The 26,130-nt window shown below is 41.9% G+C and overlaps 2 protein-coding genes, 1 long non-coding RNA gene and 4 other non-coding genes across 8 annotated transcripts; 1 reads left to right on the top strand and 6 right to left on the bottom strand.

The window, feature by feature from the left end:
- Window positions 1-2,368: 2,368 nt before the first annotated feature.
- LOC114548862 (uncharacterized protein DDB_G0284459-like) lies at window positions 2,369-2,827 on the bottom strand. Its single transcript, XM_028568848.1, has 2 exons — window positions 2,723-2,827; window positions 2,369-2,636 (listed from the first exon to the last, which is right to left on the bottom strand). The coding sequence occupies exons 1-2, from the start codon at window positions 2,786-2,788 to the stop codon at window positions 2,475-2,477; spliced, it is 228 nt and encodes a 75-aa protein (XP_028424649.1). The 5' UTR covers window positions 2,789-2,827; the 3' UTR covers window positions 2,369-2,474.
- Window positions 2,828-4,755: 1,928 nt separating this feature from the next.
- On the top strand, window positions 4,756-6,854 carry LOC114549364 (uncharacterized). 2 transcript variants are annotated; one of them, XR_003691536.1, is made up of 3 exons: window positions 4,756-5,427; window positions 6,414-6,547; window positions 6,733-6,854. It is a non-coding gene; the product is annotated as an uncharacterized LOC114549364 (long non-coding RNA). The 2 variants fall into 2 exon arrangements; XR_003691535.1 differs by having other exon boundaries at window positions 6,730-6,854.
- Window positions 6,855-9,649: 2,795 nt separating this feature from the next.
- LOC114549577 (uncharacterized) lies at window positions 9,650-11,112 on the bottom strand. The gene is made up of 4 exons (XM_028569956.1): window positions 10,381-11,112; window positions 10,210-10,255; window positions 9,966-10,116; window positions 9,650-9,884 (listed from the first exon to the last, which is right to left on the bottom strand). The coding sequence occupies exons 1-4, from the start codon at window positions 11,110-11,112 to the stop codon at window positions 9,650-9,652; spliced, it is 1,164 nt and encodes a 387-aa protein (XP_028425757.1).
- Window positions 11,113-18,886: 7,774 nt separating this feature from the next.
- On the bottom strand, window positions 18,887-18,958 carry trnaq-cug (transfer RNA glutamine (anticodon CUG)). The gene has a single exon. It is a non-coding gene; the product is annotated as a tRNA-Gln (tRNA).
- A 414-nt stretch (window positions 18,959-19,372) lies between these two features.
- trnal-cag (transfer RNA leucine (anticodon CAG)) lies at window positions 19,373-19,455 on the bottom strand. Its single transcript has one exon. It is a non-coding gene; the product is annotated as a tRNA-Leu (tRNA).
- A 694-nt stretch (window positions 19,456-20,149) lies between these two features.
- Window positions 20,150-20,221, bottom strand: trnaq-cug (transfer RNA glutamine (anticodon CUG)). The gene has a single exon. It is a non-coding gene; the product is annotated as a tRNA-Gln (tRNA).
- Window positions 20,222-20,634: 413 nt separating this feature from the next.
- trnal-cag (transfer RNA leucine (anticodon CAG)) lies at window positions 20,635-20,717 on the bottom strand. Its single transcript has one exon. It is a non-coding gene; the product is annotated as a tRNA-Leu (tRNA).
- Window positions 20,718-26,130: the final 5,413 nt, after the last annotated feature.

Below are 26,130 nucleotides of genomic sequence, written 5' to 3'. Positions count from 1 at the left end.
TTTTAAGAGAGGATTTATGGTCCCCATAAAACCACTTTGCAATAAGTTATGACTCTGAAATTTGGATATGTGGGAGATTAGAGTGCTCTACTAAACCAACTTTGAACCTTTTAAAATGACCTGTCCATGAGAATCATTCTCATTATAATGGCAGTGTCATTGTTAGTGAATAAGGACAATTTGAAAAGAGGAACTTGTATTTGAAAAAAAATAATCATGTACAACATTTGAAAAATACAATATAAGAAAATGAATCTTAACATCTACACAAAAAGGAATCTTAACATAGAAAAATAGAACATCTAATAAAAAATAATAGTAAAGTACTAAAAAAGAACATGTTATTATAGAAAATAATCTTAACCTTTATATAAAACACAATGAAGCAACTCTTTACGTGTGTGTGTGTGTGTGTGTGTGTGTTTGAGTGTGTATGTCTGTTATGGCTCCTGGTCTGTCTTTGTCTTCTTACGACATAGTGCCCTTCTTGCCCTGTCAGTGACGCACTTAGATGCCTGGCGTTGAGCCTCTAGGGGACTGAGCGTGACCATGACCCTGCAGTACTGCTCTGTTCTGAGGGCCTTCTCTGGTGTCTGTTGAGGAAACACAAAAGGCAGAGTGAGGTTTGGTGTAACAAAATGGTCAGAGTCTTTAAAGAACATATCCTGGAATTTGACTTACTGTTTGCAGCCTCTCCATGAATTTCCTCTCCTCTTCCATTTCCTCAAGTTCTTCCTCCAGTCCAGAGGTCCCTGACTCCTGGTAGGGGACGGGGGTTTCATCCTCTGAACTGGAGGAGGATTCCGTCTTGGAAGACCTCTTTTTTTTTTTGTGGTGGAGGTTGTGGAGGTGGAGGCTTCCGATGACCCGGGCGCTGGCGTTTTGGGGATGAGTGCCTGGCGGAAATGCTCCCTCATCATTTGTGCCTGGTCCACGTTCAGGCTGAGGGCATAGAAGCGGTCCGATGTGGCAGTATTGTGGCACATGAATGTGGCCACCATCTTCCGCTGCTCTGGCGGAAGGTTGTTCTTGGCCTTAAAATGGTTGGAGAAAAAAGATTGCTACTGTTAGTTATGTCAGCAGAGTTTTAATGAAATCCAGCAAGAACAGACACGTGACTTAGGAGAACTCACATGGGCAGACACAGCAGTCCTGAGGTCGATGAAATTAGGGTTCCCTTTCAGGCCCATCTCGGCCCACGCGACCTGTAGGTGGTGTAAAAGGTTCTTGCACGGGCCCTTCCCAGCCGTGAAAAAGACCAGCTGGTTGGCCGGCTTGCTGGCCGCCCGCAGCTGTAGCCACCTCTCCATCCATACAAACTCCTCGGTTGTCAAATAAATTTGCGCAGCCCCAAACGCCTTGTTGGTTTTGTGCTCATTTATCTGAAATACACAGAAAACGGAAAGACTCTTTCAGAGGAAACATTAACAAAAACAACAGACTCACAAGCAGTGACGACAACATGACACGATTTGAGATTTTAATACTTACAGAGATCACAAAACCAGGGTCCTCGGGCTTGTGGACCTTTATGGCCTCCTCCACCTCTTTAACCCGGAGGTTGCTCAGCACGCCCGGGCGATGGCCATAAATGGAGCCCGTGTATGCCGCAAAGTGGCCGTAGAAGCGGTATCGCAGCGCCGGCGTGTATTCCTCCTGCAGGGCATCTGAAGGGAGAGAAGACAAAAAGTAAATCAGCACACAGAGGGGAAGATAAACACACACAAACAAACACACACACACACACACACAAAACACATCGCTTTGTAAGGCAGGGTGTATTTCCTGACCCTTTGCAAAAACTGACACACCTCATACTTATGACAGGGAGTTCTGTATTCCCAATTGTCCTGACCGCTGTGTGAGAAAGGTACCCTGGTGTCCACTGCCATTTAGGTAACAAGATGCCATGGCAGTGAGGACTTTGGGGAATCATGAGTTCCTTGTTAAAAGTATGACAAATGTCAGTTTTTCAACAGATATTTTTAAGTCTGGATTTGTGGTCCCCGTAGAAAAAAGTTGAAATGAGGTATGACTATGAAATTTGGATATGTTGTAGATCACACACACACACACAAAGACACATTGTAAGGCAGGCTTCCGTTGGAGATGGACTATTTTGGCTACTTTGGAAAGAAGGATGCACACTTACCCAGCAGCTCTGGGATCTTCTGCTTTGCCTTCTCCTGGCAAAGCCTCAGGTCCTCTGCTGAGACAATCCTGGCCATCTTGTTGCTCTTCACGGCCAGCTGGTGGAGAACCACATTCCTGGTGATGTCTCTCAGACACTTTGTGACCGTGCGCAACAAGCTCACAATTTCCGTGGAGGTGAGACGAGACAGGGCAGGCGGGGTTTCCCTAAAATACTTGAGGAACTGCTGGATGTTCCTCATATAAAAGTTTGCAGTCGTGATGGTTTTCCCCACAGACTGGAGGTGGGCTGTGTATCTGCAGAAACATAGGCCTTGAGTTAGTCACTGTTCACATAGTGTCAAAGGGGGAAGCTGTGGAGGCTGAGGGCCCAGCTGCTCAGGAGTCAGCTGCGGTGGATCCTCCCCTATTTCCACCTCAATCTCTGCATCTCCTTCGTCGTCGCTGCTGCTGGTGCTGCTGCTGCTGCTGCTGGCGTCTCCTGTCTTTGGTCATCAAATAAATAAAGAATAATTAGAATTATTTTGGCACTCTGTGGTATATCTCTAAACTTCCAGCAATCCCAACTCACCCTGAAAGATGTCAAAGCCTGGCTGCGGCGAAGCCTCTTGGCCAGCCTCTTGCTTTTTGTCCTCATGAGATTCAGCTCCCTTTCTACTAGCCTGAGGCGTGTCGACACCTGTTTCAATTCCGCCATTCTGTGGACGCACCTGGGGTCTTGGCACTGCGGGGCCTCTTCCTCCACCTCCCCTGGCACCTCTATGTGGTCCCCCTCATCTTCTCCCTTCAAGCAAATTCATATATTTAGCACACTTCAATGACAAGGTGATCAAAAGTGCTTCACATTTAACATTAAAGAGAATTAAAGTCGAGCCCTGTGGAAATACGGACAGCTGGGTTGGTTCTCCTCAGCTCTGCCAGGAGAGAGATGGTCTTGGTCCTCCTAACCATGTCCAAGTTGACCTCAACCTCGTCTTTTGTCAGCTCTCTGTGGCCATCTACGAGATGCTTGTCCAGTCTTGTGCTGTGGTAGGTACAGCCCAAGACTGGACAAGCCTCCATCCTGATGTTTACCCGCCGGGTCGCCAAATTCAAAAGTAACTTCCGCTCCTCCTTATTATGGACACCGTGTGCCCGCCGCAGGTGTTGTGAAAGTGCCATATAATCTTTTAAGCATACTGGACAACAACATGTTCCTTTTGTTAAAGTCATGTCTGTGAGAAAGAAAAGCGGAACACAAAAACATCCTTAGTTGACTCAAAAATGTCAACATTATTATTATTATGAAAACAGTGTAGAAGAAAAAAAAATTAAATGAAAAAAAAAATAAAATAATTAACTCAACCCAGTGTGCATTAACCACAGACAGAACCCCATACAGAGCACAATATGAAGCATCTACATATGTTAAAGTCGTCCCCAAAACACAAATATGTCCAAAACAGGACAGAGAAGAAAAGCAACTTACTTGAATGTCAGTTGATGAAGAATGAAGCATGTTTCAGGGTCTACTTGATGGTGGGGGTAATTGTCTGAGATCCGATTGGCCGACTGTCATGTGTCCGATGCTATTGGCCGACAGGACATGGCAGGAGCATTCTAAAACTGACCTGCCTCGTGCTTATGACAGGGGTTGTGTAATCCTAAATGTTGTGACCCTGGTGTCCCACTGCCATTTGGGAAACAAACTGCCACGGCAGTAAGGACTTTGTGGAATCATGAGTACCCTGTCAAAAGTATGACGAATGTCAGTTTTTCCACATAGATGTTTTTAAGTGAGGTTTTATGGTCCCCATAAAAACAGTTGAAATGATCTATGGCTATGAAATTTGGATATGTTGAATGGAACATTTTCATAAGGGCCCTTATGAAAATGTTCCATTCAATTGCAATGGGGGGTGTCAGTGTTCCCGCACAAGCACGCTTTCAGCTAGAGGGTTGAAATTGCTAGGGTTTAATGCTCTGGAGCTCGGGAACAACATACTAAAGAATCAGGACGGGGCCTGCTTTAGAAAACCAAAAACACACCTATTTTACATACGCTTTCCAAGCCTGAGAAGCCTAAAAGGCCGAAATCCCCTTATTGTGTTGTTTTTCTCAAATGCATAGCTTTCTGGCTTTAAATGATGCTGGACCTTGTTCCGCAAGGTCCAACACATGTGTGTGCCAAATTTGGGGTCTCTGGGACAATATCTTGAGAAAATATGAACATTCATATACTCGTAGTTCAAGTAAAACGACCTCTTGACCTTTAAAGAGGTGTTAGGGCATATAAATACAGTGTTTACGTTTATTTTACTAGTTTGCAGTTTGCACTAGGGGTGGAACAGTACATGGATTTGTATTGAACCAAAGCGGTACGGGCGTCACGGTTCGATGCATGAATTTACACGGAGAATACACGGTATAAATAAAACTTGCGTGCAATTAATGTAAACTACTGTTAGATACACAGGTTCTTTAGGGACACCTAATCTGTAGCCCAGCCTTAGCGCTGAAGCTCTGATTGGCTGATTGTATGCAGTCAGAGATAGCAGCACTAAGGACGAGTATGGTGAATGGTGGCAAAGAGTTAGAGGACCCACCGGCCTCTTAAAGAGCAATGTGCAGGTTGAATTCATAACTGAATTAATACTTAATGTTGTCTGAAGAGGTCTTTTAAAAACACATAAGTAGAAATTGCTATGTTACACAAACCCTAAAGCAGAAATTTTGATGAAAGGGTGCCCATTTTTAAGCTAGGCTCTGAAATAGCCTTTCCCGCTAGCAACGCGTCATATGACGTAGGCAGAGGTAAACAATAGGTTTCTTCTCACTCTACAGTGGTGAGAGAGAGAGCTATAGAGAAAGTTTATGTAAGTCATAATGGTAAATTATTGTGTTTGTGCTGGTTGCACAAAGTCCAGCCTGTCAGGAAATCATGTACATAATTTTCCTTGTAGGAAAAGCAAGGTTTTTCGTTTTTGGGTTCGTTTTGTGCAGGTGAAGTGAGCAGACTTCACTGCCGCGTCTGTCACCACACTCTCGGTCGTTTGTGGCGCTCATTTCACTTAGAGTTATAGACCTGAAGAGTTATAGACCTGGAGATTTGTTGGAGTCTCGGATGGGATTTTGGAGTAAGGACCATGCGAGGCTGATTACAGATGCTGTTCCCTCGGTGATGGAATCAAGTCCACCACCATCAAGGCTTTCACCTGAATCTGGCGTGGGCATGATTGGAGGACCAAGTGCTAGCACTTGCAGAAATTCCATGCACCGAAAAGAGCTCCTAGCAGAGTAAGTCTTACTTTTAATTCTTGTAACTCTTAATTTGGCTGATTTCGTAATGTTTTAGTCTAATAATTTCAGAATAAAGAAGTGATTTGAGCGTGTATGTATTGGGCAATCCACCATCTAACTAGTAACATACATGTTAGCTTGGCTATTGTATTAGCAAACATTCGGTAGCTGATGATTTGATGACAGGAGTAGCTAAAATTGCGTCTGAAATCATTCCCTCATCTGGATTAAAAATGCGCTGACTGCAAATTCCTAGCGTCAGGGCTTGAGTATACAGAGAGAGAGCTTTAGAACAGGTTTTCGTAATTGTCTGCCTTGAAATCAATGCAGTTTGCATTAAGCTAGCTATGAGCTGTTGGCAGGCAGCTAGCTAGCACAAACACCCCCGTTTCCCCCGCATTTTATTAAGCTAGCTATGAGCTGTTGGCAGGCAGCTAGCTAGCACAAACACCCCCGTTTCCCCCGTATTTTATTAAGCTAGCTATGAGCTGTTGGCAGGCAGCTAGCTAGCACAAACACCCCCGTTTCCCCCGCATTTTATTAAGCTAGCTATGAGCTGTTGGCAGGCAGCTAGCTAGCACAAACACCCCCGTTTCCCCCGTATTTTATTAAGCTAGCTATGAGCTGTTGGCAGGCAGCTAGCTAGCTAGCACAAACACCCTCGTTTTCCCCGCATTTTATTAAGCTAGCTATGAGCTGTTGGCAGGCAGCTAGCTAGCACAAAACTCCAGTTTCCCCTGCATTTCAATTCTGACTGTTCTCCCGCACAATTTTGTATCCCAGTAGGCTACTCTCTGGTAATTTACAAAGTCCAAATTGATCTATTAATCAATATGCTGAAATCTCCTAGATTTTGCCACTAGAGGTTTTGACACGTCAGAGCTGCTTTGGTTTTATTTCTCTTTTTTATTATTACTGATCCAGTTGGTAACTAAGCTTGTATCCTATTTTTGTGAGTGATTTTGAACCTCCGTGTTTTTCAGATTTTGGCAGAGCGTGCAGCCAGTAATGAAGGGATAGATGCACCTGACAGAGGGCTTCTCTCTACAGGATCCTGGGCCATTATTGCTTCGTCGTGGGTCATAGTGCAACATCAGATGTCTGCAAAGCTCATCAGGTAGTGTAACTTGCATCTATCATTCGCTGTATATGACACATAAACATTTACAAATCACTTCTAATGGTAGGAAGAAGACATTTCATACTGGACTTTATTAGGTTGTGTTAGGTTGTATGTGTTGTGACCACTGACTATGTGATGTTGTGCAAATCTTTTATTTTTATTTTTTTTTCGCTTAGCAGTTTTCCTTGGACTTGGGTGGCCCCTAAATCATGGCTGCAGCTGTCGCCGCAGTCCCCTGCTACGTCTTGTAACGCCCTGCTACACCATGAACTACTGCAACTACTATTTATAGTCGTAGTTCAATTATCTTTATTGTGACTATTATTGCCACTGTTCATCACACCCCAACTGACACCGTCAGACACCGTGATACCAAGAGCCTGGGTCTGTCCCAGGTTTCTTCCTGAGAGGGAGGTTTTCCTCGCCACTGTCGCACTGAATGCTTGCTCTTGGGGGAATTACTAGAATTGTTGGGTCCCTGTAAATTATAGTGTAACATCTCCAAATTATAGTGTAAATTATACCTACTCTATTTGTAAAGTGTCTTGAGAGAACTCTTGTTATGATGTATTAAAGTTGATAAAGATGAGACTTTATTGATCTGGTGGTGAAATTCACAAGCTACCTGCCAAGTCAAACTAAAGTAATACAAAAGTAGTGTAAAGCATTACAATTCAGAGACTGTAATATAACTAATTACTCTGAAATGACAATAACTAGTAATCTATAATGAACTACATTTTGGAAGTAACTTGCCCAACACTCCTAGTTACTATCAATGAAAATATGAATACATTTTATACAACAAGACACTTTGTGATTGTGTTCATTTTGTGAAAACAAAATATATTTGATTGCCTCCCTTCCTCTGGAAGCTGCCTCCTGATTGCGGCCACAACACAAGCTGGTATCGCCTTCCTGATCTCCCTGCCCAGAAACCCATATGTCTATCGGACCACCTGCCTGTAGGCTGTGTATGGGAATTGCCTAGAGAATGATAGGGGTGCAATGTTGATATTGAGTGATAGACTTATTTGATGTAACATTTTCAGTTATTTTATTCCATAAAGGTATGTATGCACATCAGAGTTGAAAAATCTGCTAATCCCTCAGCATAAATAATGCACATTAGATTATATTATACTTTATTGTCATTGTGCAGAGTACAAGTACAAAGACAACAAAATGCAGTTTGTGTCCAACCAGAAGTGAAACAAAATCAAATATGTATAAGTAAGTAAGTAATGAACAACATGTATAGATATGTGCAATGTAGTAGGAGTAACATATTAGTAAGAATATAGATATATATGCAGGGTATTAACAGAATATAAGAAAAACAGAATAAATATGGATATTCAGTATGAACCATATAGACAGATATGTGCAGTGTGGTAACAGTACCATTGTAGTGCAGAAACGGTAACGTAAGAATAAGTGTACTGTATGTGCAAGAGGAATAGTATAAAGAGCAGTAGAATATGGCTATATATAAGTAGTTACAGTATGTACATTATTTTGATAGTTTATTTGTGTAGAAAACTGACGACTATAACAGAAGTGTATAATATAATAGTGTTATAAATTACTCTCATCTAAACATACTGTGGTCTGTTGGCTTGGAGAGGACCATACTCCTGCCTGAAGTTGAGGTATGCTACCTGCAGCGAGAACGGGATGGAGCGTCAGGCAGGTAATGTCTGTGGCCGGGACTAAACCCTCAACTAGTGCCCAGTAGGCATCCACCTCTCGACAACACATGCTGTCCACCGCTGACGCCATAGCCTCACAACGTCCGCACAAGCACCTAGCCAACAAAACGATTCTGTGCTAGTGCTAACCTGCTTCTCTTAATACATCCATGGCTTGGATGGACTCCACAGCTGTCTGAGCATTAAAATCTTAGGTTGTAGAATATCACAAGACAAAACGTTGCTGGCTTAAATTAAGACAATCTATATGTATGTTTAAACTAAAACAAGGTCGAAAGTATGTTTGCTAAAGCAGATTTATTGTATAACACCAATGTACTAGCCTAGATGAACCAGAGTTAGCCACCATACTACACAGTAACTCACCAAGTCACTTGCCCTATTCGCCACTGGTTCGCAACTCTACTTCTCTTTTCTGCCCATTGTTCCTCCCCCTGATCCCCCCCCTAATCTCCCCCTGACCTCTGTCTCTCCTAGGAGGCTCATAATTATAGGCCTGTGGGCCATCATAGGCATGCTCGCCAACTTAGGAGAGCTCGGTTTCTTCATCCACGTCCATTGTAATTTGAGCATGAACTTGACCAGACTCCCTCGCGTTACGTCACTTCCGGTCAGTGATAGATAGATGCGGAAGTTATTTTATTACAATTTTATCTCAAAATATTGTTTATGGCGGTTATATATTCCTCCAGTTTTGAAAATGTAGTTGTTTATCATTAATATACACTATGCTGTATAGGGGTGTCCAACCTGCACATTGCTCTTTAAGATCGCAAGTTTGGGAAAACTGTGATTTCCCAGTCAGTTCCAGTAGTACAGGCGAGAGAGTGGTGGATAAGACTGCTGCTGTAGATTAGTGTTACGCTTCCAGCGCCGCGGCTCTGAACCGTAACGTTGCCTTGTTTCTTCAGGCTAACTACCGTATATTAGCTAAAGCCAGGCAGGGAGCAGCTTTCTGTGGTGATAAATGGCCGGCAGAGGTCATGATAACGTTGCATTTATCAGGTCATTTAGTTTGTCTTTTGCAGAGAACAGAGATGTTGTATTTTCAGTTTAACTTATTGTTTACTGTTTATACATCTTACTTTAAACACTTCAGGCTGTTGCACCTAGCTCAGGGGAGAGACTGGATGATACTAGGTGGTACAGCCAGAGACATGCACAATAAAAGAATTGCCTTCTGCATTTTTGTTTTGCTTTTCCCTCCATTGTACCAAACTCTTACCAAACCAAGGTGTGAACTGAACCGTGACTTCTGTGTACCGTTACACCCCTAGTTTGCACAATAAAATAGTTTACATTCTGTAACAGTTTTAAGCATTTTCCTTCATAACACAGGCGTGTGTGTAATTACCTTTAAATCTTCCACAGATTGTTGAAGTCATTAAGGTCCGACAGGATCTGGTGGGGACGCAAACTGTGATGCCAAGTGTGACGCCAACTGTGACGCCACAGAAGTTTCAAATCCCATGGCAGAAGTTCCCAGATACGTTGATGGATGCACTGAAGGAGAAGAAGAGACCACCGACAGGAATCGAAGCAGTTTTGGGGGGACGTTGTACTGTTTCCCCCCCTTTTCTGCTTTCGTGCCCCGTTCTGGGTTTATCCCTAGCAGGCACCTGTGGCAAAACAAAAATGTCACTCGACATCGCAAAATAAATAATACTATAAAACGGATAGAAAATATGGCCAAAACTTACCTCTGGATGAACTCCAGAGTCAAGGCTGCTCCCTTTGGATACTTTATATTCAGCACATAATATTGGCTGAACATATAGCTCACAGCAACTAGTGGACAGCCAACGATGTTAACTGTGACTTCATCCACTGAAATCTTGTATCTTCCTTCATCTGCAAAACATAATCAATGACATACATCTTTCAATTAATTAACAAATACACAACACCTGCATATATTTTTAGAGTAGACATGCATATCCCTACCCATAACTATGATACATGGGGTGCTTGGCAGCTCTGCTAAGGCTTCCTGTGAGAGGGGAAGACAGAATAGGCAGAGGGGAAGATGTGATATGCCAAGCTGCATAGACATATTTGTTGGGCTAAATCAAAATTTACCAAATTAGTGAACTGATGTTTTGCTGTGGAACTTACTTCTTCATTTATTAAAAGCACCTTTTGCTCCTCTGCGAGGTACTTCACTAGACCCTGGAGGAGTTTCAATGGGTCTGTAGGTACTCCTGTGATTCCCTTGCTACCAAGAAACTCCGTGATGATCTTGCCCTTCTCCTGAATTTGGTCCAGCAATTTGGTTTGGACAGGAAATCCCATTAGTTTCTCTGTGTGGTCGAGCAGATGGGTGGTGTTGAAGATGTAATGCCATTCTTCCATGACTTTGATTACATTTTCCTCACTATTCAGAGTGATGCGCTGGGCACAGTATGTTTCAGACATCAGTCTTTTAATGTCACTCTGAGGGAGAAGGTTTTCTTTAAAGGCATCTTGAAGCATTTTCTTTTTATCCTCTTGGCTGTTAAAGTCATTCAGTGACTCGGGTTGCCACTGAGTACAACCATAACGGTCAGAAGATCTACATTTTTTCTTTGGCCTCCCTTCATGGGATGTGCTAAAAGCATACTGTCTTCTGACATTCTCAACCCTGTTCTCCATTTGCATTACAAGTGATGCAAAACCTTGTCCCACAACATTTATGCCACATTTGTCCAAGAAGGAATCAGGGTATCTCTCAACCAGCTGCTGTGCAACCTGCTTCAACTTGCTGCTGCCTGGTCTGGTGTCAGTAGCCATCATGTCTTCCATGATGATCCGGATCATGTGCCTTCTATGTTTTGGTGGTGGTCTCTTCTTCTCCTTTAGTGCATCCATCAACGTATCTGGGAACTTCTGCCATGGGATTTGAAACTTCTGTGGCGTCACAGTTGGCGTCACACTTGGCGTCACACTTGGCGTCACAGTTTGCGTCCCCACCAGATCCTCGTTTGGCGCACCGGACACAACCAAGGTGCTCTGAGATGCTAGGGAGGAACAATCAATCAAAAAATGTGAATTTCAAAAAGGAAAACAATTGTGTGAGGCAGAGAAACTGAGAAAGAGCTGAATGTACTGTCATGCCAAGAAGGTTGATGTGTATGTGTGTGTGTGTGCGTGTGTGTGCTTAAATGTCTAATTAAGCCCATTACCTACCTGAGGAGAATGCATTTATCAGCCGCCTGGACTGTATCAACGACAAAATCCCATCCAAGTCAGCTGCTGTTAAAAACGTGCAAACTTCCAGATTTGTAACTCCAATATCCGTCAACTTTGTGACAAGAGTTTCTATTTGCTCCTCTTCCAGGGAAGGCAGTGTGCTTCTGATCTTCTCCCTTACAGGCTCCATGGTGGACTGTGTTTAAGAGCAACCAGCAGTCTGCCACCTCTACAGTAGTGTCTAAGTGGGATGTAATCAAGAAGCCCATCAAGTCTTTGGCAAATAAAAGTACCACCTTCACTCGGTACTTCAAAAACACCAAGATCTGGATCAAGACTTGCTCTTTTCTGTCGGAGCAAAAGAAGCACAGTCTTTTGTTGTTTCACTACAATGCATGCAATCAGCCAGAGAGTTAACTCTCCACCCTTGCAGCTCAAAATAACAAGCATGTCATTTGCATAGCATGTGCCTCGTACAGTAATTTTGTTTGTCACTACCGCATTTGATGGTGAGACATCAAATACTTTGAATGCATCCTTAACCTGACTATCATACAACTCTGGGTAAAACCTTGTACAGTCAGACATGATCAACTCAGGGGAAAACAGATTGCCCCTGCTTTGGTAGGCCTGCAGCAACTGATGCCTCTCTGAAAGGGATTTTGTGATGTTTCTGAAGTTCTTACTTGCACGAATACACCTCTTAAAATAGCTGTGCTTGCTCTCAAATCGCATAGTCCATATACGAATTAAGGGTCCAAACTGTAATGTGAGATCTGAATAATGTAAAAGGTAATGATGTTTGGGTCTAAGCTTTTTAAGTGGGAAGAGGAGATGCCTTGTTTCTATGTACTCTTCAATGAGAACCTTCATGTAGGCAGCCTGTGATTCTGATACTGCAGGAGCACACACAAGCTCAACCACCTGCCAAAGTAGCAGTACAAGTTGCCAAATTTCATCCTTAGCGTCTCTGACCTTGTCATGTAACAGTACTGGCAAGAACCGAAGAAGCCACCAGTTTTGGGCAGCATGTCCCCCAAGTTTGGTCCCATTGGTAGGTACAACAGCCTTATTCGGACTCTCACCTCTAAAAGTCACAATTCTGCGGTTAAGTACATCATAACTGAACCACTTCCTTGATTTTACAAGGAACTGCAGGTACATCGCCAAATCACAGTCAACTATGCCCTCAAATAAATCATGGGCAAGGCAGGGTGGGAGTCCTGGTGCACAAACATGGAAATGTGTGAGTTTGTTCAAAACACTGTTTGACTTGATGCCTTTGTGCATTTGGATATCTGGGTTATTTTCCAACTCCAGCAATGATTCACTGTAACTAGCTGGCGTTCTTTCGGTGGCTGTAGAAAGAGGATTTCTTTGAAAATCCTCTTTTTTAACATGACAGTACCTGCAAAAATATTCTGCGCAGCTAAAATTTTCAGTAAATCCCCCAAGATAGTGGGACCCAAGATTGTCTCCAATGACACAGGCAATACTACCTCTGAAGATTTTCCCTTCAACACAAATGCCTGTTGACTCCAGGTCACACAAGTCTGATAACAAAACATCAAAAACTCTCTCAGGTCCAAACAACTTACAGTCCTTCTCCAAACAAAGTAGTACAAGCTGTATAGAGCCAACGGTGGATCGGTGGTGTGCATAGACATTACCTAAAGTGTAGTACACAGCAAGAACTTTGTGTTTTAGCCTGGCGGACCCCAGAGGGTTTGCGACTTCAAAAGCATCTTGAAACAACATGATCTGAAGAGCATGTGGATCAGAGGCAAACAGTTCACTAGATTTAGAGACTGAACCATCTCCAATGTCACATAGCATGCTCTCGATTGGCATGAATAGGATTTAGAATTTGACGCTGTACACTTTCATTTCTCAAGATAGCTTTTAAGCTTTCTAAAATAGGAACATAGTGAAAATGTCTTGTCTTGCCTTTGTCATCATAGCCTAAAGTTATTTGTACTGGTTCTACCAAGTTGAATTCTCTCCTGTAAAACTGAAGTCTTTTGTGGTGTGTGGTTAAGGTGCCACTGCTTGCATGTAGAGTGCGCTGCATAGGGCTTTGTTCATATACACATTTCCCTAGATTTTGTAAAGCCTCATCTTGCACACCATATTCTTGGAGACCTCTTGAAAACAAATCCATAGTAAACTCATGCTGCATATCCTGTAGTAATCTCATTTCACTTGCAATCTCCTAGACTTTTGATCAATGTGTGTAACATCACACTGCTTGTGACATCTTGATAAATGTGATGTAAAAGAGGATATGACTTTAAAAGTCTTTGCACAGCCACTATAAGGACATGTCACCTCAAGACCCTCTTGCAAATGACACTTAAAGGAGAATTCCGGTCGATTTCAAATCGTAGCTCTGTTGTTTGTAAATCAGGAGTACTGTCAGTAGCGAGAAAAACGAAAACAAACGGTGCCGCCTACACCGAGTTATCCTCCTGCTAGATTTTGCACCCAACAGTCTTAAACAAGGCTTAAACAGGGCAAGTTTTAAACGTGTTTTTAGCCTCTAAACGTGTTCGAAATGCCATTACTAGTGCTTAGCCATGTGCAGTTATTCCTTACGAGGGAACACAGCGAATTTGACGGCAGTAGATGTGACAGAAAGGCATAAAAGTTGTGTTAATCCTTACATCTGTTTATGTACTGCTTTCCGGTCAAGTCCTCAACAATCGAGTGCCGATCTCATACAATCCAATAATCCAAAATGTATTTTATCCACAAAAAAACGATTTGCCGAGGTCCTGTCCATAGTAATGAGCATGTATCAACAGGCTGTAACCTGACACCGCAGTGAAGCGGAGCTGACCTAGCTACAGTTCAAAAGTTCAGGAGCTCATTTGCATAGGTAACCTAGCAACGGCGGAGCCTGCCTGTCGGCAGAAGCAGGGAGGAGCTCACAGAGCTGACAGACTTGTTAAAATTTTAATTTTGCTATATATTTGTTCTGATTGCCAGTCGAAAAAATTAAACATGTTATAATACTATCAATGACAACATCAGGATCGGTGCTTGGCAGACAAGAGATTAACTTTAGAATGAGTTGCCTATTATATGATAATGTGTAATGCGTCATGTAACGTTAACAGCCGCACTCTGTCTTGCCTCCTCATAGCGTTAATGTAACTGCCAAACCGAGACAAGCCAGACCCCATGTAACGTTAACGAAATGAAGGTTGGATTAGCTAGCCAGACAATTCAGTATGAACCACTAATTTCGCACTGCAATATATTAACATTAACGTTAGCCTGTCTGACCACAACCAAACGAAACATAAACTCACAATACCAACAAAATGAACCTCATCATATTCTTCTAAATGTCCATGAAATAATTACATTTTACACAAAGCGGAGCTGGAGGAGATTAACGTTAAACTTTTGCTTGTTCACACACCAGACACACACAGCGGAGTGGGGGGAGGGTCAAAGCGAGGGAAACGTTAACGTTTCAAGTGCAGCGAAAGTCCCGCTCGGATTAAAAATACGGAAAATGTACTGTAAATAATTCATAGATGAGGACCCACAAATAATGTTGAAGCGGGGCATAATGGGTGTTTATTTGACCTAATGTTACAGAAAATACCTCACACAAAGCAGCTCAGTTGGTAAAAAATCCATTTTTTTTTAATCTCCAAATCCCAAAGTGCTGATTAATAGCACACGGTAATGCTGTTGTGAACACAGCTCACGTTAGCTAACGTCAATATTAGCTATAACGTTATTAGCATTAACCATCAAAAATTAACAATTGAATGCTACCAAAACAGACAATATAACATTTCAAAACTAATACTGCTGAAAAAACAGTCACTTGTTAATATGTTCCATAAAATTACTTACCGCTGAAATGCAGGTCAAATTCGTACCACTTTATCCCGCTTTGTACAAATGGAATATGGCCGCCAGAAACTGATTTGGCAGCAGTTTGGCAGAGATGAAGTTCCCATAATGCAATTCGAAGTGTAAATTAACAGAAATACACCTGTAAATCACGTACTAAGGACAATTTCTGTTAAAATATACAGTCATACAACTGTTAATATACAGATATTTCTTAGAGTGCCCTTATGAAAATGTTCCATTCAATTGCAATGGGGGGTGTCAGTGTTCCCGCGCAAGCACGCTTTCAGCTAGAGGGTTGAAATTGCTAGGGTTTAATGCTCTGGAGCTCGGGAACAACATACTAAAGAATTATGACGGGGCCTGCTTTAGAAAACCAAAAACACACCTATTTTACATACGTTTTCCAAGCCTGAGAAGCCTAAAAGGCCGAAACCCCCTTATTGTGTTGTTTTTTTCAAATGCATAGCTTTCTGGCTTTACATGATGCTGGTCCTTGTTCCACAAGGTCCAACACATGTGTGTGCCAAATTTGGGGTCTCTGGGACAATATCTTGAGAAAATATGAACATTCATATACTCGTAGTTCAAGTAAAACGACCTCTTGACCTTTAAAGAGGTGTTAGGGCACCTTAACAAGCTCCCAGAGGCACCAAAGTAATGTCAGCTCTTCAGTCCAACACCCCCTTCAAGGCTGCAGAGGTTCCAGCTTTCTGTCTCAATTGAAAGACTTAAAGAAACAGTGACTTGACTTGCATTTGACATTTGGGTGACTTTCTGACATTCAAGTCATTTCACGGAATTTTTTGCCTATTAAATGAGTGAAAATGCACGAAACTTTGGAAATTCGTAAAGGGTGTTGCGATGAAGGACGGACATGAATTTTGTGCCTCTGGGTGCTTACTAAGGTGCCCTAAAACCCATTTAGAGGTCAAAAGGTCGCCATGTTCCCTTATGACAAAAAATTAAAAAAATTGAAATCATCATATCTTCCCAGCATGTGGTCCGACGGACCCCAAATTTTGCACACGCATTCATGAATGGGCCTAAAACAGGCTCCCATATTTATTTTTTCTCTGCACCATCTAGAAAAAAAAATGTCTTATTCAAAATCTAAGGATGCTGATGGTGTGCAACCCATAGAGTCTGACACCCTTTGCAATTGATGATGAAAACGGAGGATTTTTTTTTCTGGAGCAGCCACAGCCCTGATTTTTTAATATGCTGTTGCCACGCCCAAATGCATTACATGTTAGCAATTTCAACTCTCTAGCCGTTAGCACGCCTGCGCGGGAAACGGGACAGTCCCAATTACAATCCAATGGGATATTTTTATTAGGGTAAATTAATGGTATATACTAGCCAAATGTCAGATATTCAAATGATCATAGCCAGTCAGAATATTGATCAATTTGCTTGGAAATCATACTGCACACGAGTCATCGCTCCCTAAACATGTACTTCAAAGGGCATATCCGTAGACCCTCTGGAAAGCCATCTCCTTCCAGGAACATCCTATGGAGACAAAACTGATTGCATCTTGTAAAGCACGCAATACCGTACAAATGATTCAAATTTCATAGCTGTAAGTCATTTACAATTGTTTTTATAGAGATTAAGCAATAACCCAAAAGCCTCACCTCAAGGCCTCAAAAGAAAAAGGTGTTTTTTTCTGACTTTTCACACATTTCAAGTAGCCAGGACCACCAAATCGCTATCAGTTATTCTCTAGAAGCCCACGATTGAGGTGGAATAGGTTTACAGCCTCTAGCAGTATGAAAATCCATAAAAACCCAGGGTCATAATTCATAACTGACATCTGTCATACATTGAACGGGAACACAGTGTTCCCAAATGTCCTGACCACCGTGTCACAAAGTTACCCTGGTGTCAGGAAGTGACCCTGGTATCCTACTGCCATTTGGGAAACAAACTGCCATGGCAGACTGACAATTGGGTATTCAGAATTCCCTGTTAAAAAGTATGAAGGATGTCAGTTATTGAACTTTGGCAGATTTTTTTTGCAACCAGTTTTTCTAAACCCCACGAAAAGACGTGGAAGTGATCTACGATTACGATTTTTTAGTACGCTACATCATTTGAGCTGCTCTACAAGACCGTCTGCTTTTCAGCTTCCTAGTGGCAACTTTTGGCAAAGCGTGCTCTATTTGGCGATCCGAGGTCGAGGCCACGTCAGCCTAGGCCTGCTGCGCACCCTGCGTAAATCTAGTCCGGATCGGAGGTGTTTTGGACATTTCGACTTAGCGGTGAACTTTTGTTCTGATACGGTACACCAGGACCCGTAGCTGACACTGTCAGTCCCGTTCCCATTTTTTAGGATGTTATTTTGACCCGGTTAAACGTGTACGTGATTGCATAGTATTGGCCCTTTTGTCAGTCCTTATCCCATTTGTCAGGGTCATATTTGGACCCAGTTGGACACATTGCACATGTTTGCATAGTATCGGCCCTTTTGTCAGTCTTTTTCCCATTTGTCAGTGTCATATTTGGACTCAGATGGACATATTCCATATGTTTGCATTGTATTGACCCATTCGTCAGTCATTTTCCCATTTGTCAGTGTCATATTTGGGGCCTGGAGGTGAGGCTATGGGCCCTGGAGGTCAATACCCAGACATAGAGGCACTAACTGGGGTATGAGAGAAGCAAGGGGGTCATGGAGCATGTTAACCCAGCATTAGAGCCACTTGCTGGGGTCTGGAGGTCAATACCCAGACATAGAAGCACTATCTGGGGCATGAGAGAAGCAAAGGGGTCATGGAACAAGTTTACACAAGTTTAGAGCACTATCTTGGGCACGAGAGGTAGCATGGAGGCCATGGAGCTTCTTATCGACCCTTTTGTCATTATGTCTCCCAATAGGAAGATGGAGCGTGACACCGCCAGCAGTATTTTGCATGCAATTACACTCGCCCGTGAAATGTCCTTAAGTCTCCCAAAAATCCCGCGTGGCGTATGGCAAATGTCGAGCACATTTCCACCGGGGTGCGTATCTGCCGTGTCCCTATAAGTGCCCATTGATTTTGACTGACAATAGCCCTATATTCCCTACACAATGGCAATACACTGTGCGGGATGTGAAGGCATCTTACTGACTTTGTACCCCAATGTGCAATACAGGCTAAACCCTGTGGTGGGAATCAAGATCCACCAATGTTTCTGTCCTCAATGTCCACCTGAGTCCAGAAATGTCACAGTAGGCCAAAATGTCCACCAATTAGCCACGTGAAAGCATTAAAAAGACATCTATGATCAGAACAAGATTCCCAGAGGGCGTGTGGCCAGCCGGTACCGATGTGACCCTCACCTCAGTATTCAAAGGAACCACCTGAGGTCCCAGTACTTTGTCGCCAGAATTTTTGTGTCCGTTCAAAGCATGGCAACCGATTAGACTGATCCGCGATAAAACACAAGAAGCTTTGTTTGGCGGCCACCTTCCAGCAACAGAGACAATTTCTGGTCACTGTTAAGTCAGCAAGCCAACATTAGCTTTTTACCTGTAAGCCTACTTCAAGCTAGAAAGGTTGATTCTTTTTCACCTGTACTCTGGCTTAAAACCAGGTTCCACCGAGATTTGAACTCGGATCGCTGGATTCAGAGTCCAGAGTGCTAACCATTACACCATGGAACCACCGGGCTTAAAAATTATGGGTTTGCTCGGCAGTTTCTTACATCATATCCGTGTGAACGACATTAAAGGCACACAACAATCACAAAGTAGATACGATGAAAAAGCAGAAATTACTGGCTGACTTTAGTAATTTAGTAAGCTTAGCGTTCACAGAGGATGTGGGAAAAGGCAAGTCAAGAAAAGGTTTTGAAGGACTTGCCACAAACAATGAAACCAGCAGTAGATAGGTCTACTATGTACAAACACATGGTAACTTTACATGGGTTGACAATGAAGATGCTCACAAAAGGTGGGGCTGTACTCACAATTCCGTATCTTGTGCATATTCGTTTACCCTAAAATACAAAGAATTGCTAGGTTCTTTTTTTTCCCAATATCATGTTTCAGACATTAGTTCCAAAGGAAAACACTTGCTGTCAGAAGTGGGATTTGAACCCACGCCTCCAGTGGAGACTGCGACCTGAACACAGCGCCTTGGACCGCTCGGCCATCCTGACTGAACGAAAAGAATTTTAGTAGGACTTGTCACAAAAATGATAATACACTAAATCAAATATGTCATGATATCGTAAGTTCTTAGGCATCCAGGTCATAGATGTCAAGGGAAGGTTTCTCAATTGTCAGTCCAAATATATGGGCATGTATGAAGATATGGAAGAAAGTCACCAGGGTGGCAATGTGCTTGACAATGGCAATACACTGTGCGGGATGTGAAGGCATCTTACTGACTTTGTACCCCAATGTGCAATACAGGCTAAACCCTGTGGTGGGAATCAAGATCCACCAATGTTCTGTCCTCAATGTCCACCTGAGTCCAGAAATGTCACAGTAGGCCAAAATGTCCACCAATTAGCCACGTGAAAGCATTAAAAAGACATCTATGATCAGAACAAGATTCCCAGAGGGCGTGTGGCCAGCCGGTACCGATGTGACCCTCACCTCAGTATTCAAAGGAACCACCTGAGGTCCCAGTACTTTGTCGCCAGAATTTTTGTGTCCGTTCAAAGCATGGCAACCCATTAGACTGATCCGCGATAAAACACGAGAAGATTTGTTTGGCGGCCACCTTCCAGCAACAGAGACAATTTCTGGTCACTGTTAAGTCAGCAAGCCAACATTAGCTTTTTACCTGTAAGCCTACTTCAAGCTAGAAAGGTTGATTCTTTTTCACCTGTACTCTGGCTTAAAACCAGGTTCCACCGAGATTTGAACTCGGATCGCTGGATTCAGAGTCCAGAGTGCTAACCATTACACCATGGAACCACCGGGCTTAAAAATTATGGGTTTTTCCGGCAGTTTCTTACATCATATCCGTGTGAACGACATTAAAGGCACACAACAATCACAAAGTAGATACGATGAAAAAGCAGAAATTACTGGCTGACTTTAGTAATTTAGTAAGCTTAGCGTTCACAGAGGATGTGGGAAAAGGCAAGTCAAGAAAAGGTTTTGAAGGACTTGCCACAAACAATGAAACCAGCAGTAGATAGGTCTACTATGTACAAACACATGGTAACTTTACATGGGTTGACAATGAAGATGCTCACAAAAGGTGGGGCTGTACTCACAATTCCGTATCTTGTGCATATTCGTTTACCCTAAAATACAAAGAATTGCTAGGTTCTTTTTTTCCCAATATCATGTTTCAGACATTAGTTCCAAAGGAAAACACTTGCTGTCAGAAGTGGGATTTGAACCCACGCCTCCAGTGGAGACTGCGACCTGAACGCAGCGCCTTGGACCGCTCGGCCATCCTGACTGAATGAAAAGAATTTTAGTAGGACTTGTCACAAAATGATAATACACTAAATCAAATATGTCATGATATCGTAAGTTCTTAGGCATCCAGGTCATAGATGTCAAGGGAAGGTTTCTCAATTGTCAGTCCAAATATATGGGCATGTATGAAGATATGGAAGAAAGTCACCAGGGTGGCAATGTGCTTGACAATGGCAATACACTGTGCGGGATGTGAAGGCATCTTACTGACTTTGTACCCCAATGTGCAATACAGGCTAAACCCTGTGGTGGGAATCAAGATCCACCAATGTTCTGTCCTCAATGTTCACCTGAGTCCAGAAATGTCACAGTAGGCCAAAATGTCCACCAATTAGCCACGTGAAAGCATTAAAAAGACATCTATGATCAGAACAAGATTCCCAGACCATCCTGACTGGAATGCCGGTAACCGATGTGACCCTCACCTCAGTATTCAAAGGAACCACCTGAGGTCCCAGTACTTTGTCGCCAGAAGTTTTTTGTGTCCGTTCAAGATGTGGCAACCCATTAGACTGATCAGTCCGATATGGGCATGAGAAGATTTGTTTTGGAAAGTCACCACCTTCCAGCAACAGAGACAATTTCTGGTCACTGTTAAGTCAGCAAGCCAACATTAGCTTTTTACCTGTAAGCCTACTTCAAGCTAGAAAGGTTGATTCTTTTTCACCTGTGTTCTGGCTTAAAACCAGGTTCCAGTGCCAGATTTGAACTCGGATCGCTGGATTCAGAGTCCAGAGTGCTAACCATTACACCATGGAACCACCGGGCTTAAAAATTATGGGTTTGCTCGGCAGTTTCTTACATCATATCCAAGAGAGCGACATTAAAGGCACCATCCAACAATCACAAAGTTTGTAATAGGAAAAAGCAGAAATTACTGGCTGACTTTAGTAATTTAGTTTTTTAACGTTCACAGAGGATGTGGGAAAAGGCAATCAAGAAAAGGTTTTGAAGGACTTGCCACAAACAATGAAACCAGCAGTAGATAGGTTACTATGTACAAACACATGGTAACTTTACATGGGTTGACAATGAAGATGCTCACAGAAGGTGGGGCTGTACTCACAATGAGATTTTTTTGTGCATATTCGTTTTTTTTAAAATACAAAGAATTGCTAGGTTCTTTTTTTTTCCCAATATCATGTTTCAGACATTAGTTCCAAAAGGAAAACATTGCTGTCAAATGGGATTTGAACCCACGCCTCCAGTGGAGACATTTGACCTGATTATGGCACCTGGGATCCGCTTCGGCCATCCTGACTGAATGAAAAGAATTTTAATAGGACTTGTCACAAAATGATAATACACTAAATCAAATATGTCATGATTTGTAAGTTTGTAAGTTCTTAGGCATCCAGGTCATAGATGTCAAGGGAATTTTTTCAATTGTCAGTCCAAATATATGGGCATGTATGAAGATAAAATCAAAGTCACCAGGGTTACATTAAATTGACAATGGCAATACACTAGGGATGTGAAGGCATCCAACTGACTTTGTACCCCAATGTGCAATACAGGCTAAACCCTGTTGGGAATCAAGATCCACCAATGTTCTGTCCTCAATGTTCACCTGAGTCCAAAATGTCAAATAGTTAAAAAATGTCAATACAATAATTTAGGCTCATGAAAAATTTGGACATCTATGATCAGAACAAGATTGTAGAGTATGTATGTGTATGTTGGTATGTACGGCCATGTATGTATGTATATAAAGGAACCACTTTTTCCAAATGTATTTTGTCGCCACTATTTGTGTCCGTTCAAAGCATGGAACCTCATTAGACTGATCAATAAAACACGAGAAGATTTTTTATATCTAGACCTCCCAGTCAAGATGTTTTCTGGTCACTGTTAAGACCAGCCAACAGGTTTTTACCTGTAATGAGGACAAGCTAGAAAGGTTGCTGTTTTGACTTGCTGTCAATGGATCAAAACCAGGTTCCATTGAGGATTTGAATATGTTGGCTGACTTCTAGTCCAGAGTGCTAACCATAACCATGGAAGGTTTATTAATAAAAATTATGGGTTTGGTGGTTCAGAGTTTCTTCATATCCGTGAGCGTCAACAGGGTGGCAAACAACAACAAAAGTATAACTAAGTTAGCCCAGAAATGACTCTGACTTTAGTAATTTAGATTCCCAAGGATTTTCACCAACTGTGGAATGGCTGGGAAAAGTTCCAAGTCAAGAAAAGGTTTTGAAGGATTTGAGGTCAAAAATGAAACCAGTGCTAGAGAATGTCAGATTGTTTGTACAAACACATGGTAATTTTACATGGGTTGACAATGAAGATGCTCACAAAAGGGGGTGTACTTTCTTTTAACATCTTACACATATTCGGTTACTGTAAAAATACAAAGAATTGCAAGGTTCTTTTTTTTTCTTTGGTTTGGTCTTGCAGCAGTCATTAGTTAGAAAGGAAAACACTTGCTGTCTTCCTTATTCAAAACCCTCCAGCCAGACAACCTCAAACCTGGACGCAAAGCCTTGGACTGTAGCCATCCTAACTGAATGAATTTAAAATAATAGGAGGCATCTGTGCTAAGAACACTAAATCATTATGACTCAGTGGTATTTGTAAGTTCCCAGGCATCCAGGTCATGATGATTGGGGAGGTTTTTCAATTGCCAAGGGCAAACATGGGAATACATGAAGATATGGTTAAAGTCAGAGGGTGACAATTCCTGACTGATGGCAATACTTGGTGGATCTGTGAAGGCATCGGTGTTTGAACCCCAATGTGTGAACAAGCTAAACCCTGTGGTGGGTCATCAAGAACCAAGAATATCCTGCAGGCAATGAGACCTGGGTCCAGAAATGTCACAGTTCACAAAAAGTGGTTTAGCCCTGACACTAAAACAAAGTCACAACTACTGGCATCAGATCCAGGGAAACCTGCACCTGACGGAGCCAACAGCTGTCACCTGTATTGTGTGGAACACCTGAGGTCCTTGTCATTCTGCCAGAATTTTGTGATCCTACATGGCATGTAAACCATGAAACTGATCTGGAAATATTTTTAAAGATTTTGTTTCCCAGCAACTTACATTTTCTCACAGTTTTAAGAAAAGAAAGCCAAATTACCTTTTAAAGCTTTTATGGAAGCTAAAAGGTTGGGAACCTGATATTGGTTAAAACCAGGTTCACCAGTTTCTCCCTGATTTCTGGATAAAGAGTTTTTTGTGCTAACTTGCATTTAATGGAAATGGCTTAAAATTATTTTTTGCATAACCAGTTTTTTTTTTTTCATAACCTTGAACTTCTTTAAAGGCATTTAAGATCAAATGTTGAATGTTGAAAGTGCAGAACTTACTTCAAGATAAGATAAAATGCTGTGTACCCTATATTTTATAAGGATTTGGGACCTTAGGCAAGTCTCAAAGTTTTAAGAAAATAAATGAAACTTTGACATTTCACACACAAGCCAGGTATTTTATGAAACCAGGGTGCAATAGGCTAACATATTTATTATTATATCACATTTACAATTATACATCACAAATATTACATATATTTACAATTATAGTTTTTAGCCCTTCATGCTATACCCAAAACTTGTAAAACAAGGTTCAACCAAACCCTTATTCTACCCTAATGTTTCAGACATTTAGTTTTTTAACTCTATAGTAAGTACATGAAGTGGTAATCAAAATGCAAGCAAATATACAGAATTTTCATGCATGTACAAACACAGCAACCCTTGGACAATTTCCATCCTGACTGAATGAAAAGAATTTTAATAGGATTTGTCACAAAACATAACACTTTAAATCATCTATGTCATGATTTAGTAAGTTCTGGTATGCAATGTGGTCCAAAATGTCAAGGGCTTTTTCTCAATTGTCAGTCCAAATATATGGGCATGAAATGAAGGTTGGTTCACTTCTTCACCAGGGTAAATGTGTTTGACAATGGAAATACGGGATGTTCAGGGATCCTTCTGGCAAAATGTCACGAATTTGAACCCCAATGCCATAACCATATCACCGGGCTAAAAATGTGGTGAGGGTCAAGAGTCAGCTGTTGTTCTGTCCTCAATGTTCACCTGAGTCAGGAAATGTCAAAGGCCAAAATGTAACACCAATTAGCAACGTGACACCAATTAAAAAGACATCTATGATGAACAAGATTAATTTTGTACTGGTGTACAAATGGCACTGTGTGAAAAGGCACCTCAGTATTCAAAGGAACAACCTGAGGTCCCAGTACTTTGATCCCAGAAGGGAAGGTCCGTTCAAAGTCTGGCAACCCATTGACTGATTCTTGGTTAAAAATGAAGATGATTTGTTTGGGGCTGTATTTTCCAGCAACAGTAAAAAAACAATTTCTGGTCATTATTAATAAATTAGCCAAAATTACTTTTAGAATCAAATTACTTTAATTCACCAAAGGATTTTTTTTTTATTATTTTTCAAAGGTTGGCTTAAAACCAGGTTCCTATTGATTTGAACTCGGATCGCTGGATTCAGAGTCCTGAGTGCTAACCATTACACCTTTACTGGGCCAAAAATTATGGGAACAGTAATTGTTTTTTTACATCATATAGGATTAAACAACATTAAATGCACAAATCACAAAGTAGACCTTCCTAGTGAAAGCAGAAATTACTGGTGACTTTAGTAATTTAGTACCAAATAATAGAGGATGTGGGAAAAGGCAAGTCTAAGAAAACCAGGGATTGTTTGTTCCAAACAATGAAACCAGCAGTAGGAGACACACAGGCATCTACAAACACATTTGTAACTTGTTAATGGTTGACAATGAAGACTAACAAAAGGTGGGCTGAATCAGAATCAAATCTTGTGCCTCAATGTTGGCCAAAATACAAAGAAATTCTAGGTTCTTTTTTTTCCCAATATCACAATTTCAGACATTAGTTCCAAATGAAAACACTTGCTGTCAGACATTGGGATTTGAACAAACTTCCAGTGGAATGACCTTTTGGAGCGCCTGCCATCCTGACTGAATGAAAAGAATTTTAATAGGACTTGTCACAAAATGATAACACACTAAATCAAATATGTCATGATATCGTAAGTTCTTAGGCATCCAGGTCATAGATGTCAAGGGAAGGTTTCTCAATTGTCAGTCCAAATATATGGGCATGTATGAAGATATGGAAGAAAGTCACCAGGGTGGCAATGTGCTTGACAATGGCAATACACTGTGCGGGATGTGAAGGCATCTTACTGACTTTGTACCCCAATGTGCAATACAGGCTAAACCCTGTGGTGGGAATCAAGATCCACCAATGTTCTGTCCTCAATGTTCACCTGAGTCCAGAAATGTCACAGTAGGCCAAAATGTCCACCAATTAGCCACGTGAAAGCATTAAAAAGACATCTATGATCAGAACAAGATTCCCAGAGGGCGTGTGGCCAGCCGGTACCGATG

This window comes from Perca flavescens, chromosome 22 (genome assembly GCF_004354835.1).
Source record: "Perca flavescens isolate YP-PL-M2 chromosome 22, PFLA_1.0, whole genome shotgun sequence".
Classification (NCBI taxonomy): domain Eukaryota; kingdom Metazoa; phylum Chordata; class Actinopteri; order Perciformes; family Percidae; genus Perca; species Perca flavescens.
The sequence above is the reverse complement of the archived record's forward strand: the minus strand, read 5'-3'. Positions and strand labels throughout refer to the sequence as shown.